We start from the raw sequence: 17735 nt of genomic DNA, 5'->3' as shown, positions 1-17735 counted from the left end.
TTAAAAACTCAAACAATTGTCCGCAGATAGAGGACATGATGCCAGAAGTTTTACATGTCAAGTGATGGAAGGTGATTTATACTGATAGTAATGATTAGATAAATGTTGCCTGAAACGTAATGTTTCAAAAAAAGGAAGAAAAGTTGAGAAGAGGTTCAATTTCAGTGGCTAACGCTATCCTTCACAGCAGAGTGGATGGTAGCAAAGTTCCAAAGTCCAAAGATTCAAAGTCAGTCAGATATTGTGCGGTATCAATAATAACTAATGATACAAATAGTTATAAACTTTTGTGAAAATAGACAAAAACCGAGAGAAAACACGTTCAGTAGACTGTAAAAACAAGGAGAGGAGTCGTGTCTGTAGGTTTCCCTCTGTCTCAGAAGCCAGGCACGTGGCAGTATGCCTCCAAGGAGGCCAACAGGATGTAGATGAACCAGAGGGACAGGAAGAGGAAGAAGGTGAGAAGCTTGGCTGTCCGTGGGCCACCAAGCTCTCCGCCGGACACGCTGGGACGCCGGCGGTAGAGCAGCACCAACACGCCCATCAGCGCCATGATGGTGAAGAGGGTGACGGAGAAGGCCAGGGAGCCCGGGTCCACCTTGAACACCTTGCCTTTGGTATGCCAGTAAACGGCCGCGATGGTCCACGCCACCCCGATGCCCAGGAACACATTCACTGCGTTGCTGCCAGTCACGTTCCCGATGGAGGCGTCAGCATATTGGTCCTGGATGGCAGCCACTTTGCTTGCAAATGTATCTGTAAAAGAAAGAGAAATATGAATCCAGGATAAAGAGAGAGAAATATGAAACAGGGGAATTTGTACAAATCAGCTGCTGATAGTAGTGGTGTGCAAAGACCCTGAACAGGGGGCAGAATTCTTCAACTCTACCAGGGACCTCAAAGAAAAAATTACAGGTATTTAGTTAAGTGCGACATGAAATTAACGGAGCCAGGCTAGCTCGTGTGTCAGTGGTATCGATCTTCTCATCTAACTCTCCATCAGAAAGCAAAAAAATGTAGTTCCCCAAATAGTCAAATTATTTCTTTCAGTTGTTAATAAATTAGTTTTATCAGACACTCAAACTTTTTCCAGAAGGTAACAGTCCATTAGAGGAGCCATCCTGAGATCAACAATTTTTTTAGAGACATCGTTGGTCTTAAAAATGGCTTCTGACTGATCTAAAAATAATTAGTAAAGGATTTGTTAACCTGAACAATAAAGCTATACAAACCCTTCAAAGAAGGGTGAGTTATTAAGAAGCGGTTATGTTTCTCAGACATACCTCACCATGTACAATACAATATTTATCTCTGGGCAACTTTTACATATAAAAAAAAAGATTACTTAAATTATTTAAAGCCAATCCCAGCATCTCACAGTCACTTTCTAAAGCACAGATATCTGCGTTAGTAGTTGAAAGTAAGTCACAACAAGTGTTGTTAATAATGTTTCTGAAACTCCCTGCCCACCAAAGTAAACTGCCACTACCTGAGGTTACTCTAATGTGATTATTGCCTTCCTAATCACGTAGGGCAATTCCCAGCATAACTCGTCTGCCAGCTTGAAAGAGAGTGTCTGGGGCTTACTGAGCTAAAACCTGTCAAAACCTAATTTTCATACTCTCATTTGTGCTTCTCTGTGGCAGCGTTTAGGACACAGTGAAATGGGAACACAATTAGGCAGCATGGAGTGAATAACAGTGTTTTTCTTTGTTTACAGCTTGTTAATGTTCAAGAGCTTAGGAGAGAATTCCTCTGACAGCTCAGGAGGAGGCAGAGGTTACGCAAGTCTCCCCAAGCAGCTGCTTCCACTGTCTGGGCAAACCCCAGAGGAAACCCGGGAAGAGTTTGGTGTTAAGAGCTGATAGACAGCACACACGCCCACCTGGAACTGAGGTGCCAAGGGCCACGAACACCACAGCGGTGACCGAGTCTTTGAGACCGACGGTGCAGCCGAAATGAGAGGCCAAGTCCCCGGTCACGGCCGTCAGAACGCCAATGAGGGAAATGGACACAAAGAAGCAGGCCCAGCCGTTCCAATACTCAGTGGGTGGGACAAAAGCGAAGAGGACTTTCCAGAAAACTGTCAGGAAGTGCATGATGTAATCAAAGCAGGATGGCAAGCGTTCCTCCCCGCTCTCCTCCTCATCATCGTCACCTGGCAGAGACAGAGAAGAGATGTATGGCCTGGAAAAACACAAGCACAGAATTGCTGCCTCTGCTTTTTTCTGTTGACAGATTAGAAGACCATATCCTGCAGTATACAAACCTAATTCAGACCCACGTTTGATCGAGCTGCGACATCACATCTCAGTTCAGAAGTACTTATTCGAATGATATTACACCATAAAAAAGTTGGTGAAATCGTAAATAGCTCCAGCGTCATACTTTAATCAAATTCAAATAACGTCTCTGACAGCGAAATCCAGCCAAGAATATATTAACCCCGGCCACATTTAAGCCATCTGACGAATGTGTGGGAGCTAACCTTTTCAAAACATTACATTAAATCTGCAAATATAGCTATGACTCAGTGATTGAGACACACATGTAAGAAGGAAGTGTACTTTCTATTTATATATACACTTTGCATGCAAATCTGAGTGACCTCAGCCAGAGAAAGAGAGAAAATGAGAGAAAAGAGCGTGTTAACAAAACGATACATCTCTGGTAAGTCAGCTTTTAGCCCAAATGCTTTGTGCACTAGTGCAGATCTAAAAGGTTCACAAAGCCAAATGAATGACTCTCGAAAGGACAAAATAAAAAGGGTTCACCACACCACGTACACTGGCATGAATTCTTCAGAGCCATTAATTGTTCAGGCAGAGCAGGCCAGTTTTGTTTTTATGAGGAGCCAAATGAGGAATTCACCACGTCATGCATTTTTAATGAACTGTCTGGACTGGATTAAAAGCAAATACACACAGACTTTGCAAAATGTATTAAAACAGGCTTTGTTTTTATACACACTTTCATTCATTATACTAATTTAGGCTTTTTTTAAATCTTTGGCCAAGGTCAAACTGAAGCATTCTGGATTTTATTGTAAAAAGTACCTTAAAAAACACACACACACACACACGTAGACAAAAACAAAACAAAACAAAACAGAACAACAGGAAAGCTGGTGAAAGGCAGCAGGTGAGCCACATCCAGCCTGCAGGCTCAATCTTCCACAGACCTGGTCTCAGAGGAATGAACAGATGAGACGTTTCAGGACACTGCATCTCACCTGCGCTGACAGTGACAGCACTAACAAACTGCTCTCTCCAGCTGCTGCTCCCCACCACCAGAGCCAGGTTCGTCTTCTTGATCAGCTTATCCACTGTGCTCTGAAGACGACCACGAAGCCAAAAGAAAACAAAAGAGGTTAGAAGCCATGTTCTGTGTGAGGTGTGAGATACACGGGTGACAAATTAAAGGGAAAAAAAGGCACGAGGCTTATTAACACACTTTATGTTGGGGTTTACTTTCATTTCATTCACCACATCAGCACATTATTCACAGAATCTAAAAGTTCCTTTAGATTGTTCGAGGGGTTTAGAAGGTTAGGAGGTTTTAGAAGTTATTAAGAAGGTTCTAGTTGTCCTTTAGGAGTTTATGGAGGTTCTTTAACAGCTTGCAGTGGTCAGTGAGGAGGTTCCACTGGTCCTAGAGGTTCTAGTAGTTCCTAGGGGTTTTTCAAATGTTCAAGTGGTCAATGACAGGGTTCTCCACATCTTTTAGAAGGTTTAGGGGGATGTTAGGAGGTTGCAGTGGTCATTGAGGAGGTTCTGCAGGTCCTCTAGGAACTTTTAGGGATCACTGGGACCACTGAAAAAGTCCTAGTAGTCATTAAGAAGGTTCTACTGGAGGTTCGAGTAGTCCCTGATAACATTTTACCTGTAGTTTTGGAAGTGTTAGGAGTCAGGGAGAAGGTTGTAGAGGCCCTTTCGAAGGTTTGGTGAGTCATTGAGGTTTTAGTGTTCCTTATAAGGTTGTAATAGGCCTTCAGGTGGTTTCTAGTGGGCCTTTAGGGAATTTCGGGGGTCCTCTACATGGTTAAACACCTATGGGAGATTTTGAGGTGATGCATTTGACAGTCAACACCATCCCCAACCCCCCAACACCATCAGCAAAACACCAAAGGAGGGAATGTCCTTTGAAAGGACTCTTTTCATCCCTCCAGCAGAGTTCAATACACTTAAAAAATGTATGACAAGGAGCACTGCAAATGTTCTGGAGGCGCGTGGTGCCACATCACATTACTGACACACTCTAGGGTCTTTCCCTTTAAGTTGTCCCCCATTTGTACATCTTAGCACTGTCATATGAGACTACAGGCACCAGTGTGCTGAATTAAGGCGGAATTAACTGTGTCTCCTCTCCCACTGCTGTGCACAGTGAGTCACCAAAACAGATGTAGGGGAGCACAAAACCCCACTGTCCCCTCAGGAAAAAGGCATTTTGCCAGCAGAAAGCTGCTTTACACCAGTGTAGAAAACAGAGCCGCGACTATATCAGCACATGATCCTGGAGCTCTAATTATCAGTAATATCATGATACAGCTTAAAGGAGCACACCACCAATTTTACACATGGAGATCGGTTTACTCATCAAGAGAATTACTCCATTCACTTGTGACAACAGTAAAGTAAGCCCTGATGATCTCATTTGGAGGGTCTAATGAAGACGCTTTCAAATTGCATTATGGGAAATGTAGGACCCATTACTATTTGAGCTGTAAATCAGGATATCTCAGCCTCGGCTGTATCAATTTTGAGCATTAGTTTTCTGTTTCTGTCATTTTTGTACCTTGAAAGTTTACGACAGTGCAAGACAAATTCTATGGAGTACTCTTATAAAGCCACATTTCAGTTAAATGATACAATTTTCACAACTTATTTGACTATTCAAGCTGGATGAATAGACAAGTGAATGACTCTGCTGGCAGAGCCATTAGTTCCATGCACGTAACTAATAATTTATCACCCATCCCTGGTTAGATTAAATATTAATCTCCAACAGTCATACCCAACATAATATGAAATAACAGTTACTGACATATTTAGTAAAAAATATCAACGTTTTATTTTGTCAGTGTCAACTATGAACAAATTGAATGAGGTAGAAGCAGCTTTAGAGGTCAGGATGGACTTGAACACTGTGCTGATGAATAATTAAGAGAGATTACTTCGTAAATATCATGTTGTTTGGTTTGTGGATGTGCTGTCATGGTGTCGATAAAATAGTTTAAGGATAAGAAGGTTGTGAAAGTCTCTAGTCCAAAGAACTGCTTAGTAGGAGGAGAACAGGTAAAATTCAATTCTGTGATTCATCATGGGTGGTGGTGAAGGAGACATGCCCCCCCGCCTCTGCGACCATGGCCGTGGTGCCCCTGAGCATCCACCCCAGCTCCCCGGGCGCCTCACTAGGTTGCCCCCTGCCCCAGCGTCTCTATGCTTGTGTGCATGCTTGTGTGTGTGTTTCGTTCACTTGGTGTGGGTAAAATGCAAATAATAAATGTATGTGAATGTTTCCCCAGCTTGAGGGACCAATCAAGGATTAAACTTGAACTTTGAACATCAACCCCCATTGGCTTATGAGATGTTCCAAAATAAGTAAAACTATGTGTGGGATAGATTTGTGTGGTTTTGAGGTAAATGCTGCTTATTTGAGGTACCTTAAATTCATAAGATTCCTCAATGACCACCTCCAGCTTCGTGTGCTCTCCCAGACAGGGGCAGCCCATCTTTGACACGTCCTCGGGTCCCACTGCTGTCTTGTTATCATTGGTGTCTCCTGCAACAGAGGAACAGGTGTGCAAACTATCAGTCTGTGGTTCCTGCAAGGGCTTAGGAAGACATCTGTTACAAAACAGGATTCAGTATCTAATGATAATGAAAGCTAGTCTTCCATGAGAACTACATACAATCTATGTTTCTGACTCGACAGCTTTTGTTTGAATCTCTAGTCATAACTATTAATCCTGTCCTCTGAGGCTGACTGACAAGCATCACTCTGAACCAAATGTGCCATGAACTAATAAAAGAGGTTTTTATACACTCAAAATTCATTAGAATACATATAAACTAGAATTACCTCTGCAGTCGTTTGCCTCCTCCAACTTGAGACATCCATGTCTGTCCAGATTTATAGTGAAGACTTTGAAGGAATTTAATACAAAGGTATTTTGTGCATTTTAGCATAATTAGCATATTAATTCTTGAGTTAAGGCCAAAAACGTGTTTTGTGAGGTTACAGTGACCTTCGACCTCTGACCAGGAAATTCTAGCCTCCAGCTGCGGCTGTCACTGGCTCATAGGCATAAATAGGTGGAATGAGTTTTAAAATAGTACAAAGATATTTATTTTATTGGATACTGATTTATTTGGATACACACTTTATTGCTTATTCATTTATTTCATTGCCTACTTTTTAATTTCGTTTAGGGAGAGATATTGATATTCATTTATTTGTTTATTGTCTTGTTAATATATTCAAGCACTTATTTATTTCATTATAGTTGTGTTAATCACTTAAGCAGTGTATTTTATTAATATAAATAGGACCCGTATATTGTTTGCTATACTCCTAGCACAGGTCAATGTTGCCAGATGACCTGCACAAGTTTGATAGTTGTTTCACTGTGACAAATTTAAGTAGCAAAAAAAAATTAAAGTAGCAAAATACCAAATCTGATGTTTCTCATTTATTTTGTATATTTTAAAAAAAAAGGTTTTTTAAAAATACCGTCACTGTGCAACTGTATAAGGTATGTGGCAAAATAGACAAATTAAAGAGATCAAACCTTATCAATGATTATAAACTGCAGAAGCACAGGAATTGAAATAATTTAATTTAAATTGAACTAAAATGTATTTTAAGCCATAAAATAATGAGGAAAATCACTGTTGCTGTAGCATGCAACTATGTCCTCAACTCACCATGTCTCTGTCCCACCTCCAGCAGGATGGGCTCCTCCAACACGATCGTGAAGGTCTTGTTCTTCTCATACTCCTCGTCATCGATGATCTTCACATTCAACAGCTTCCTAAAAGCAGAAGGGTCAAGGATCAAGAGAAGGATGGATGATCCAGAGAAAGGTGGGTGAATTCGTTAATTTTCTTTATTCAGGAAATCACATCAGCTGTCATTGTGAGTTGACCTGCAGTGAGCCTTTGTTACCTAAATCCAATCAAAAATAGATCGCGGGCAACAGGTAAAAGCACTTTCTGATCCTAAACCCATTCTTTGTACACATTCGAATAAAACCAGTGTAGCCAAGAGGTAGACTGCCTACACAATGAATCATGAATCAGAGCTGTTAGATAAGAAGATGGCAGCTCAAGATTTTAACAAATTAAATATCCTGTGGTGCAGAATGTTATGCACTATTTTTTTTTCCCAGTACAGCATAAGAGGGCGGTCTCCTTCTACACCATTAATTCCATTATAGTACAAGTATAGTGAAATAGCCCACACCCCTCCCACACACTTCAAGTTATAAGTCATGAGAAATTGAATTACTGTTGTCTAGTTGTCTGTGGAAATTAAGCGCTGCCTATCTACGGATGGATGCAGGTTAAAGCAAACTCAAAGCTCGACAAAAACACGTGAGGCTGCGGTGTCAATCTGTGACCAATATCTTTTCCTCAGCCCGCTTCATTCTCCTACACTGTCACAGCGAGCCTTTCCCTCTCCCTCCATCTCCCTAATGATATGTGGGTGGCTGCCTATTTCTGTCTACACATATACACTCAGGATTCGACAACACGCAGGAAGAGCTTTTGCTTGCAGAAGAGAAGAAGTTTATTTTAAACACGAATGATACGTCATCAGCTGTCTAATATCAGTCTAAAGTCATGCCAGTGGGAGCAAAGGGAATCGCAGCATAGCCCTAACAACGGAAAAAAAAAGACTTTATCTTTTAAACTGTTCTTTTTCAAGGACTATATGTACAGTTACAATGTGAGGTTACTTTGAAGCATCATGGAGAGGCCTTAAAATAAAACACGATGGTTCAGTTGCTATGGACTGTATTCAGGCTGCAGCCATTTTGACATTACATCACACTTGGGGCAGATACTGTTTGTCCTGCTGCAGTGTATCAAGATGAACAGCCTATCACTGCCAGGGATCAGGCAAACATTTACATTTCAGAGACCTCAGACTAAAATACAAACTGGAAATGACATGCTGTCAAAAATCAGCTGGGAAGTGGGTTCATATACTGCATTAGGCTAATTAGCTGGCAATTTAAATCTCAACCTCTGCCGGAGTCTAATGCTCATTTGCAGTCATTTCAGACAAAAGGTGAGTGATAATAACGCAAGAGGCGAACAAATCAAAACTGACTCCAGACTCCAAAATAGGCTGAGAAACAAAAAGGCTGAGGCTAAACTATTCTCATGAATTACTTTTACAAAAATAGTTCTTATTCTTTATTTTTTACTTTTTAAATTTGCAAGTCATTTCAATACTTCAATGAGTACTAAGCTCACCTCGTGGAAACATCAGTACAAAAAAATTGGCAGCAACATGGAAAACTTGATAGATAGCTGAGAATTGTAAATTCAATTTAAAAAATTCAGTTTAGATTTTGGATAAGTTATGAATCTATTGTGAATATGCAAGACAGTGTCCAGTGAATGTCAGTGAGGCCCATGGATAGTGTGCGTGGACAAAATACTTCCATATGTCCTCTCCGATTTCCTAACTGTTTATCTTGAAGTCTGGCCTTGCAAGACTACCAGTAACAAGCCTTGGTAGCTACCTAGCAGCCAATAAACTACTTAAAGGGATAGTTCAGCAGTTTGGGAAATGTGCTGTCTTGCAGAGAGTTAGACAAGAACATCAATACCACTCTCATGTCTGTACACTAAATATAAAGATAGCGTTAGCAGATGCTTAGCTTTGCATAACAGCTAAGGCTACCTCTGTCAAAAGGTAACAAATCTACCAGCAGCTGAAATGATTCTCTTGCGGAGCCACTGACTTCTAAGAGATAGTTCCAGCATGTAACACCCTGTGAAACCACAATTCAGGATTGACTCCAAAATATCAAACCATCCTTTAAATTTGGCATTCACTATATGAGGTTGTAATTGTTGTCCTCATATGTGAGTTTGAAATGGTCACTGTGAGAACCAGGTTTGTGCATAGCACCACCCAGCTCTGCGTCCCGAGCCCCTAATCACTGCAGCTCATCACAGCAGGCACAGTTGGACTCTGTACAGCCCTTGCTTTCTACATATCACGTTTCACTGTGCATCAGCCATCTCTCTATTCCTAAGATAGTTTCTGAGAAGTCACAGTGGGTAATATAACCTGCTATTGCATTTGTCACACACATGTAAACTAGAGGAATGTATTGTCTGAGCTCTAAAGAAACAGCTTTTATCTCTGTAGCATCGGTGGAATACACTGCAGACTGCAGAAAGTGTGGTGGGCTCCTTTTAGAAGTGCTAATAAATTTGTAGAGGGCATCTCACAGTTTCTGAGAGCACTGGATTTGTGTATGATTCATCTGTAAATTAATTAGCTGCATTAGCTCGGATTAACCCGAGAATAGAGAATATGAGCTAGGGTCCTAGGGTGATATGACTCTGTGTTTGAGACCGTCACCTCTTGAGAGAAGGGCCAGGCCGCTGTGATTCTTAAAGTAGCTCCGGTTCTTTTTTATTCGGAGTTTCCCTCTCCCCCACATTCTGTGTTGGTTTGGTAAGGATGCTCCAGTTTCCTCCCACGGTCAAAAGACATATACAGTAAGTCAGGAGGACTGGAGACTCCAAACTGCCTACAGGCAGAGTGTGAATGATTTTATGCCTCTATGTTCACCCTGAGAGAGTATTTCTGCTTTCTACCCTCTGCATGCTGGGACAGGCTCCAGCCCTCCTGAGACCCTGACAAAAATGAAGCCAGCGGTGAGAATGAGTGAATGCATACACAGTATGCATGACAGTATGTCAAATTCTCACGGCTGGAAGGGGCACTGCCATCCAGCAAAAGAACCGTGGATCAAACTAGTGTGTCAGCACGTATCTGCTGTGCTGATGTGTCCTTGAGCAAGATACTGAATCTCTACCGGCTCCACAGAGACTGCAGTGTAGCTGAAGATGAAGAAATATGTTTCTTATATCTGCAGCAGATAAAATACGAATATTATTTTGTCTCCACTGTAATGTGCTATAAGGCCATTACACGCAGGATATTTAAATGCAAACAAAAGGATTTTGACATTGATAATGATCTATGACCCCGGCCTACCTCTGATAACTTGTGCTTATGAAATTGTGTGGAAACAGAGCAGTGAAGGGTGATATTGAAACTAATGAGCAAAGGAAGAGAAGAGTGAGATGAGAAGAAACACAAATTATAACATAAGAGTCTGGAAGGCTGTACTTAGCTGCACCACAGTGGTGCTTTGAGCTAAATACTTGTCAGCATGCTAACATGCACGTTATGACTAACATGCAGATTTTTAGCATGTTTACCATTGTAGCACTGAACTAGTTTGCGGTATTACTTAATACTAATACTTATTACTTAATACTAATACTTAATAACAATGTTCCCTTTTTGTTAAACTGTACTACAGAATACCAGTCAACCTGGGTCAGTGTTACAGTGAGCATGTCCCGCAATATTATTTCCCACTTTCATTTAGCATGTTAACATGCAGATATTTGTGAATTAGCATTAGACAGGAAGTGATGGAAATGTCTTTTATTTTACAGGTATTTATTTAATGCTAGGTGAAAAGTTAAAGGATCACCAAAGTTATTACAGTTCATCCTTAGGGGGGCATGAATGTCTCTATTAAATTTCACGGCCGTCCAATCAATTGTTGTTGAGACAAGTCTTTAGGATTGATCCTCTGGGAACCATGAAGGTCTATCCAACATATCATGCCTCGTCTAGCAGACATTGAGATATTTCACAGGATAAAATAAAACTTTGACCACCCAGTGGTGCTAGAGAAGAAGTCAGGGGATCACTTAAGTCATGCAGATTCATCCTATGGTGATCTTAAATGCCATTAGTTGTTGAGATATTTCAGTCTGAATCAAAGTGGTGGACTGACAAACACTGCCATCCTCTGAGCCATGTCGAGCGAGGTTAAAAAGTGTAGCCTAATTAAATTATATCAGTTAGATATGAAAAACTGCTGTGAGCATAAAATCTAAGATTGAACGTTTAAAAAAGGAAGCTGCATATCAGTTCTGCTCAAATGGAGCAAGCCTCCTCTTCTACCATAATGAGTCTACAGAGGAAGCAAGCGATTAGAGAGAGGTTTGAACCGCTCCGAATATGTTGACGTTATCCAACCTGCGCTGCGCTGCTCCTCTTTCATCCATGTTTGTCAGGCAGTTCAGGATGCTATTGATCCCGACTACATTAGGCATGAGAAATAAAGAATATCAGGTTATTGATTTCCCTTTTCAGAAGTGATCTCTTAACATCTCTTTCATCTTAGCTTATATAACTGCCCCTGTTATCCACTTCAGCCTCAACTAGTGAATGGTGCCACACATTTTCAGGCACTAACAAAAACAGATACAAGAGGAAGCTACACACAAACATCAAAGGGTCTTTGCAAATCTTTCTCTAATCCATAACACAGAATGTAAAATGGTTCTCTATGTCAGTGTGTTTATTTTAGCTCAGAGGTTTGTGTCTGTACATCATAATCTATTTACTGCAGTGCAGAATTTAGATGGTAAATTATTATTTAGCTGGATGCCTGCATTTTAAACCGTTCCTCTTGGCTCTGTGTCAAAAGCTTATAAACTTGGCTTCTTCCTCTTTTGCTCCTCTGAATGCTCAAACATCGACCGGGACAGGCAGATGTACACAGACACAAGGACACACAAGTCAGAGACTCTGTAATAAACACACACAAAAAGACACAGAGCTGTCTGCAGGCCTGCTGCTGAGTGTCAGCTCTTTGTCCTGAACGCCCAGGGAAACACTTGGGTGAGAAAAGCCAGCTCTGTTTGAAGGATCAACTTTGGCAGCCTGCTGAGCAGCAAAGGGAACAGACATGCATTTAACTCACAGCATGTGCGAGTTTGTATGCTCGGAGACGCAAACTTCACACATAGATGCATATCTACAAAGTCCAAAATGCTTTGAGATGACGATGCAAAGACACAGAGTGATGGGGTTTCACTTGTGTCTTTTAACAGGACAGGCCGAGAGCTCCAAATTAAACAACCTCATGAAAAATTCAGTCTGACTCCAGCATCTGAGTAGCATAAAACAGGAAGAAAATGTGATCTTGTTGGAAGACGAGCTCTCCAAAATCTGTTTAGCCGAGGAACTTTGGCTTGATGGCTCTCCACCAGCTTTGATAAATACCTTTGTGTCGCAAATGGAGGTGAATGCTGCCCTTCTATTTCTCTAACCCTCTGATAGCAGATATGTTGATTTCATAACTGGGCTGCCTAAAACGATAAGTACGCTGCTGTGATCTGACCCAACTGGACTTGGCAATTCTGACTCAAGGTCTGAGTCAGAACCTTTCTACCTATGATCAGAGTAATCCTGCATTTCCCTTTAAGTCCTCGCTTGCTATTCAGAGGAGCACAGGTGCAGCTGAGCACAGTTTTGGCATTTCCCGTTGCATTTCTTTTCATCGGTTTACTGGTGGATCCTGCTCTCCTACCTATCCTGCTAAATGGTGACTGTAGCCAAAAGCGTGATTCCAGATAAAATAAAGTGTGTAAATGCTTTTGTCAGTGTCAGCTTGCTTCAGTCTGATGAACAGAGTCTTGGCTCAGTAGGTGAGGATTTTATCTAATGTTCAGTCTCCATTTGAGTGCAGATACAAGCTGCCCGCCTCTCATCTCACATTGTTACACGCTATTGTCTCATTAACTGTACCTTCTGTAGCTCTTTGCGCTATGCTGAGAACTTGTGGGACTCATTTAACCCCTCTTCACTTTCTTTAATTGCTTCAGATGCTCGAGGAGCTCTTTTTATTACCCCTTTGGAGCGACATTTTGTCTGATGCGTATTTTAAAGTGGATTCAGCGCGTACACACACACACACACACACACGCATAGACCCCTAAAAATACACACAGGCAAATGTACAAAAAAAAAACAAAAAACAGCAAACACACAGGTAAATGTGCACGAGCAAAACACAGACAAAAACATTCAAATCTCACCTGCACAGCGTGACAAAAAAAACAGGAAGATCTGCATTCTCTTTGACACCGTGTATTCACCTGCCTTTCCTCCCACTCAGCCGACCTACACAATACACCTACACACGAGCCCTGAAATCCTCTTCATGCAGACGGATTCATCTGACACATTTTATTCCTTTTGTCTTCTGGCGTGCTGTAAATCTTTTTGTGATGAGCTTGATGTGGTTGAGGGCATTTTCTTTTTTTTTAAGTAAGAAAACAAATCACAGCTGTGGATAATTGCCATGTTCTTTGCTCATCTAATCATTAAAAAAAAAGAAAAACACTACAACAAGTGTATTCATCATTCAGTCAATCCTACCACACAATGTTCAAAAGAAAATCTGGAAAAACATCACACTTTCAAGTCCCTGCTCTTTTTATCAGCCGCTCTGCTGCTGCATCCATGAATCCTTTTGTTAAAATTATCACACAGGCTTCATTACATTCACCTGTTTCAGTAGCTGTTCAACCATCATCCCCTCTTTGTTTCTGTGCAAGTCATCAGTCTGGTTTTCTTGCCTTTGCTCTGTCACTAACGCACTTCCTTTGTTTTCTGCAGTGGAGTTTTCATTGCTCTGCAATACAATGAACTCCCATGTAACCACCACAGAAATACCAAAAGGTCTGCCTGTTAATTCTGCTTCCATTCACAGAAAACTGCTTCTGTGCTTCTTCTCCTTGTTCCTCTTATTTTACATCATCCGCAATGTTTCATTATCTGCCACACAATTATATCCTCTTATCCTCCCACATCATCCCTCTGAAAGACCAAAACTTCTCAGAGTGAACATATCTATGACTCATAAAAATAGTCTTATTATCCTTTAGGGGCGAATAGACGACCTACAGTAATCTAGCAGGACTGTTTAACACACCACTGCGTGGGCTGTGATGTTTGATCAAGTTATTAGAAGCAACAACAAGACACCCAGAGAGAAGACTTGTCACTCACATGGTCTCATCGTTCTGAAACTCCAGCTTCCCAGAGACCTCCTCGTAGTCCTCCCCAGCCTTGGCAGTACCCTCAACGGTGTGGTAAGGCACCGCTACCTTCCCCCTCGCTCCGGACGTCCGGTGAACCTTCACCTGCATATTGCCGATGCTCTCGCTGACCCTTGTGGAGTTACTCTCAAACGTGAAAATGCCAGCGTGGTCGTCGTCGTAGATGGTAACCGTGGCGGTGTGAGCATTGCCCAGGGCAGCCTTTGGAGGGATGTGGGAGGAGATGCCCACTGTGCTGTTGCTGGAGGTGATAGAGCTTGGCTCCAGGATGGAGACCTCAGCTCGGTGCACGATGCGTGGGTTACTAAGCCGCACGTAGAAGTGCTCATCTTCTTCAAAAATGTCATCGTCGATGACACCAACAGTGAATTCTTTCGTCGTCTCACCGGGCTTGAAGACCAGAGTGCCCTCAGCAAACTCGTAGTCTGAGCCTGCATTGGCGGTCCCATCCTCTGTACGGTAGTCCACCTGTGTGGCACAGGGAGGGAAAGAAACTTTATTAAATATTTAGTTGTTGGAGTTATACTAAAATATTGAATTATTAATGTCTTTTATGCCTCAAGCAGTTAAAGTTGATTTTAAATTAACCTTGAGCATTCACAATATTCCTGTCATTACTTTGCCCCTTACCTTCACAGTGCAGCCACTTTCTCCTCCGTGCCGGCTCACTGACAGCTTTAGTGAGCCACAATTCTCAAAGCATTGGTAGTGAGAGGGGTCAAACTGCAGGTAGATGGTGTTGGGATCTTCCTCTTGCCCGCTGGCCTCATGACAGCTCACCACCTTCCTGGCCTGATCAGCGGCATGCTTCTTCAAGATGTTCCCAGCTCCGATCATCATGCGTGTGGCTTGAATGCGATAGAAGGCCCGACTCTTCTGTTGCTGGACGAGCACTTGGTAGTTGGCCATCTCAATCAGCTGCTCCATGTCCTTCTCAGGATGCCTCTGCTTTAACTCTTTCAGAGTGCGAGCCATCTCCCGTCGGGCCTCTTCCTCTTGATCTTGCTCCGCGCTCATCCCTCCGCCTTCCTCCACTCCCTCCAGCATCCCATCCAGAGCCTCTTTGGGGTGAGTGTGGGAGTTCACACCCTGGCCGTCCATCTCCAAGTCCATTTTAGTGAACATGGCATCTCCTTCTGACTCGATGATAATGCCCCGGGTCTTGTCAGCACGATAACGCTTTTGGACGTACTTGTAGAAGAGCAGGCGCCGGTCTGCGATCCAGGCTTGCAGCACACAGAGAGGGAAGAAGAGGAAGGTGAGGACAGCCTCCCAAACCTGCACCTCTCCGGGGGAGAACACAGACAGGATGAGATACAGCCAGATGTAAGCGAACATGCTCCAGGCGGCGGTGACAAAAAACACCCGCAGGTGCTTTATCTTGCGGGTTTCATTTTCTGGCACCACATAGACACAGATAGCGATGATAATGAACATGTTGAACGCAGCACTGCCCACGATGGTGCTGGGACCCAGAGCTCCGGCCTCGAAATTATGGCCGACCACTTCTATGACAGACAGCAGGATCTCTGGTGCTGATGAGCCCAGTGCCATCAGGGTCAGGTTGGATACCGTCTCATTCCAGATGCGCACAGTAGTTGTTGTTGTCTCACCGTTGGGCTTCTTGATGGTGATCTCCTTTTCCTGAGAGGTGATGACCTCAATAGAAGACATGAAGCGGTCTGCAATGATGGACATGCCCAGGAACATGTATATAAGAGCTGCAAAGTAAACAATGGCGCGTGCCACCTTATCACCCACCGCAGGGTTTTGGGGGTTCCACATGGGCAGTACCACACCATCAGAGCAGTTATCTTCACTGGAGCAGTTGCCTGGTATGCTGCCAGTCTCCTCATGGCTGGCACTGCCTTGGGAGAAATGAGTGACTCCTGGGAGCAGAACCAGCAGAAGAGAGATGAACATACATGGGGTAACGGGTGGAGAGCAGTTCAGGATACGCTTGTGTAGTAACATGGCGATGCGAGGATGCTCGGAGTCTTCTGAAGTTCAATCCACGTCACATGTGAAGGTCTATTAACACATCTGAAACACAGAAGAAGAAATTTGCATGGAAAATCAGATCGTTACTTTGATTGCATCAGATGTTCATCATTTAGAGATCTATTCTTGAAATAATCTCTACAAGGGAAGGGTTAACATCACACAAGTCCTCTCAGTCATGCTCTTTTGTATGCAAATGACGTGGGATCCAACAGTTTGGTTGGTCCGAGTTTAGAGAGCCAAAAATATTGGCACCTACTAATCGTTGAGTCACTGGTATTGAACTACCCTGTCAACCTCCCACACATGTAATGTGGTCATTGTGTGCTAAGCAGCAGTAAAATGTTACCCTCTGCACCTGTAGTACTGAGGGAAACACTGACTCAGTCCACCATGTACTGTCAAGTTGGATGGGATTCCAAAAATAATCTTCACTGACAATGAGTATAACAAGAAAAGAGCATTGTTCTGAGGCAGCCCAGGCCTTTTGATACAGATAATACAAGACTATATGAGGGAGAAACAACCGTGGTCTCTCACGGAAGTTCAGCATATCTCTCAGCTGCAGTCTGTAATATATTGTTTAATTCTAGAAAAATGTAGTAAACAAACAAACAATTCAGTGACCATCTTAACAGTTTGGGTGAACAGTTGAGGGAGTACAGCCTCAATGGTCTCCAGAGGTTTAACATCTGCATCAGTTTGAACAGAGAGAAAGAGAGGAGAGAAACACCTAGGAATGTAATCGAGTGCTTTCTAATTAAAATTTTAAGACCATCTCCATCTCAAAAATAGGTTGCCTACCTGAAGCAGGAGGGGTTTGACAATGCTTTATGTTACAGCACATGCTCTCATTGACATGCAGCAGAGAAAAGCTGCAATATCCACTCTGACCTGCATAACAGGAGCGCACGTTTTCTATCAATCTCCATCAAGGTTACATTCCAGCGTGAAGCAGTGCAGCACAGCTGTAGAAATTAAGTTGTCCTTTTTTCCTTTTTTTTTTTTTTGTTACTGTATAAGTAGATGACGAACAGATTGTAATTGGGCAACAGCAGCTTTATGCAACAACTCAACACCTGTCTGCTGAGTGAAGAGATCAACTCCTCCAACCAGCAGGAGGAACCAGCGGTAAATTAAATGTTAATATCCACGTTTAACAAAGACATTTCAGAAATTCAGATGCAGAGAGTTGGAAGCTATGGAATCAAGTCCAAGAGTCATTAGAGCCAAGAGTACAAGATTGTGTACTTTATGTAATTTAGACTCGTGTTGATGTTGATTATCCATAATATAATATAATATAATATAATATAATATAATATAATATAATAATATTTATAATATAATATTGCTTTCCTCTGGCAAACAACCCTGCACAAATTTTGAGTGGGTGATGTTTCTATGGTAAAAGCAAGCTCTCCAACTGGAGGGAAAGCAGGAAAAAAGCATGTTTTTTTTTTTTTTTTTTTGACAATACTATGGAGAGAAAAGGTCTGTCCTTTCTAGTGGTGTTGTCCACAGATCACTGACACATTCTTTGCTGAGATC

At 42.3% G+C, this 17735-nt stretch overlaps 1 protein-coding gene across 8 annotated transcripts; it reads right to left on the bottom strand.

Moving 5' to 3' along the window:
- Positions 1–376: 376 nt before the first annotated feature.
- slc8a4a (solute carrier family 8 member 4a) lies at positions 377–16157 on the bottom strand. 8 transcript variants are annotated; one of them, XM_041051449.1, is made up of 7 exons: positions 14814–16157; positions 14134–14651; positions 6927–7033; positions 5663–5781; positions 3233–3332; positions 1886–2158; positions 377–756 (listed from the first exon to the last, which is right to left on the bottom strand). In XM_041051449.1, the coding sequence occupies exons 1-7, from the start codon at positions 16155–16157 to the stop codon at positions 377–379; spliced, it is 2841 nt and encodes a 946-aa protein (XP_040907383.1). The 8 variants fall into 8 exon arrangements, with proteins under 8 accessions (XP_040907383.1, XP_040907384.1, XP_040907385.1 ...); XM_041051450.1 differs by having other exon boundaries at positions 3221–3332; positions 14814–16106; XM_041051451.1 differs by having other exon boundaries at positions 3221–3332; positions 5663–5807; positions 6923–7033; positions 14814–15989.
- Positions 16158–17735: the final 1578 nt, after the last annotated feature.

The sequence above is a fragment of the Toxotes jaculatrix genome, chromosome 12, assembly GCF_017976425.1.
Source record: "Toxotes jaculatrix isolate fToxJac2 chromosome 12, fToxJac2.pri, whole genome shotgun sequence".
NCBI classification, from domain to species: Eukaryota; Metazoa; Chordata; class Actinopteri; family Toxotidae; genus Toxotes; species Toxotes jaculatrix.
This window is presented reverse-complemented; position numbering and strand designations above follow the sequence as displayed.

Coding starts and splice junctions, on each gene's coding strand:
- slc8a4a (XM_041051449.1), bottom strand. CDS start 16,157: ATGTTACTACACAAGCGTATCCTGAACTGCTCTCCACCCGTTACCCCA. Junction 5,782..6,926: donor GGAGGTGGGACAGAGACATG/GTGAGTTGAGGA, acceptor CCTCTGTTGCAG/GAGACACCAATGATAACAAG. Junction 3,333..5,662: donor AGGAATCTTATGAATTTAAG/GTACCTCAAATA, acceptor GGTCGTCTTCAG/AGCACAGTGGATAAGCTGAT.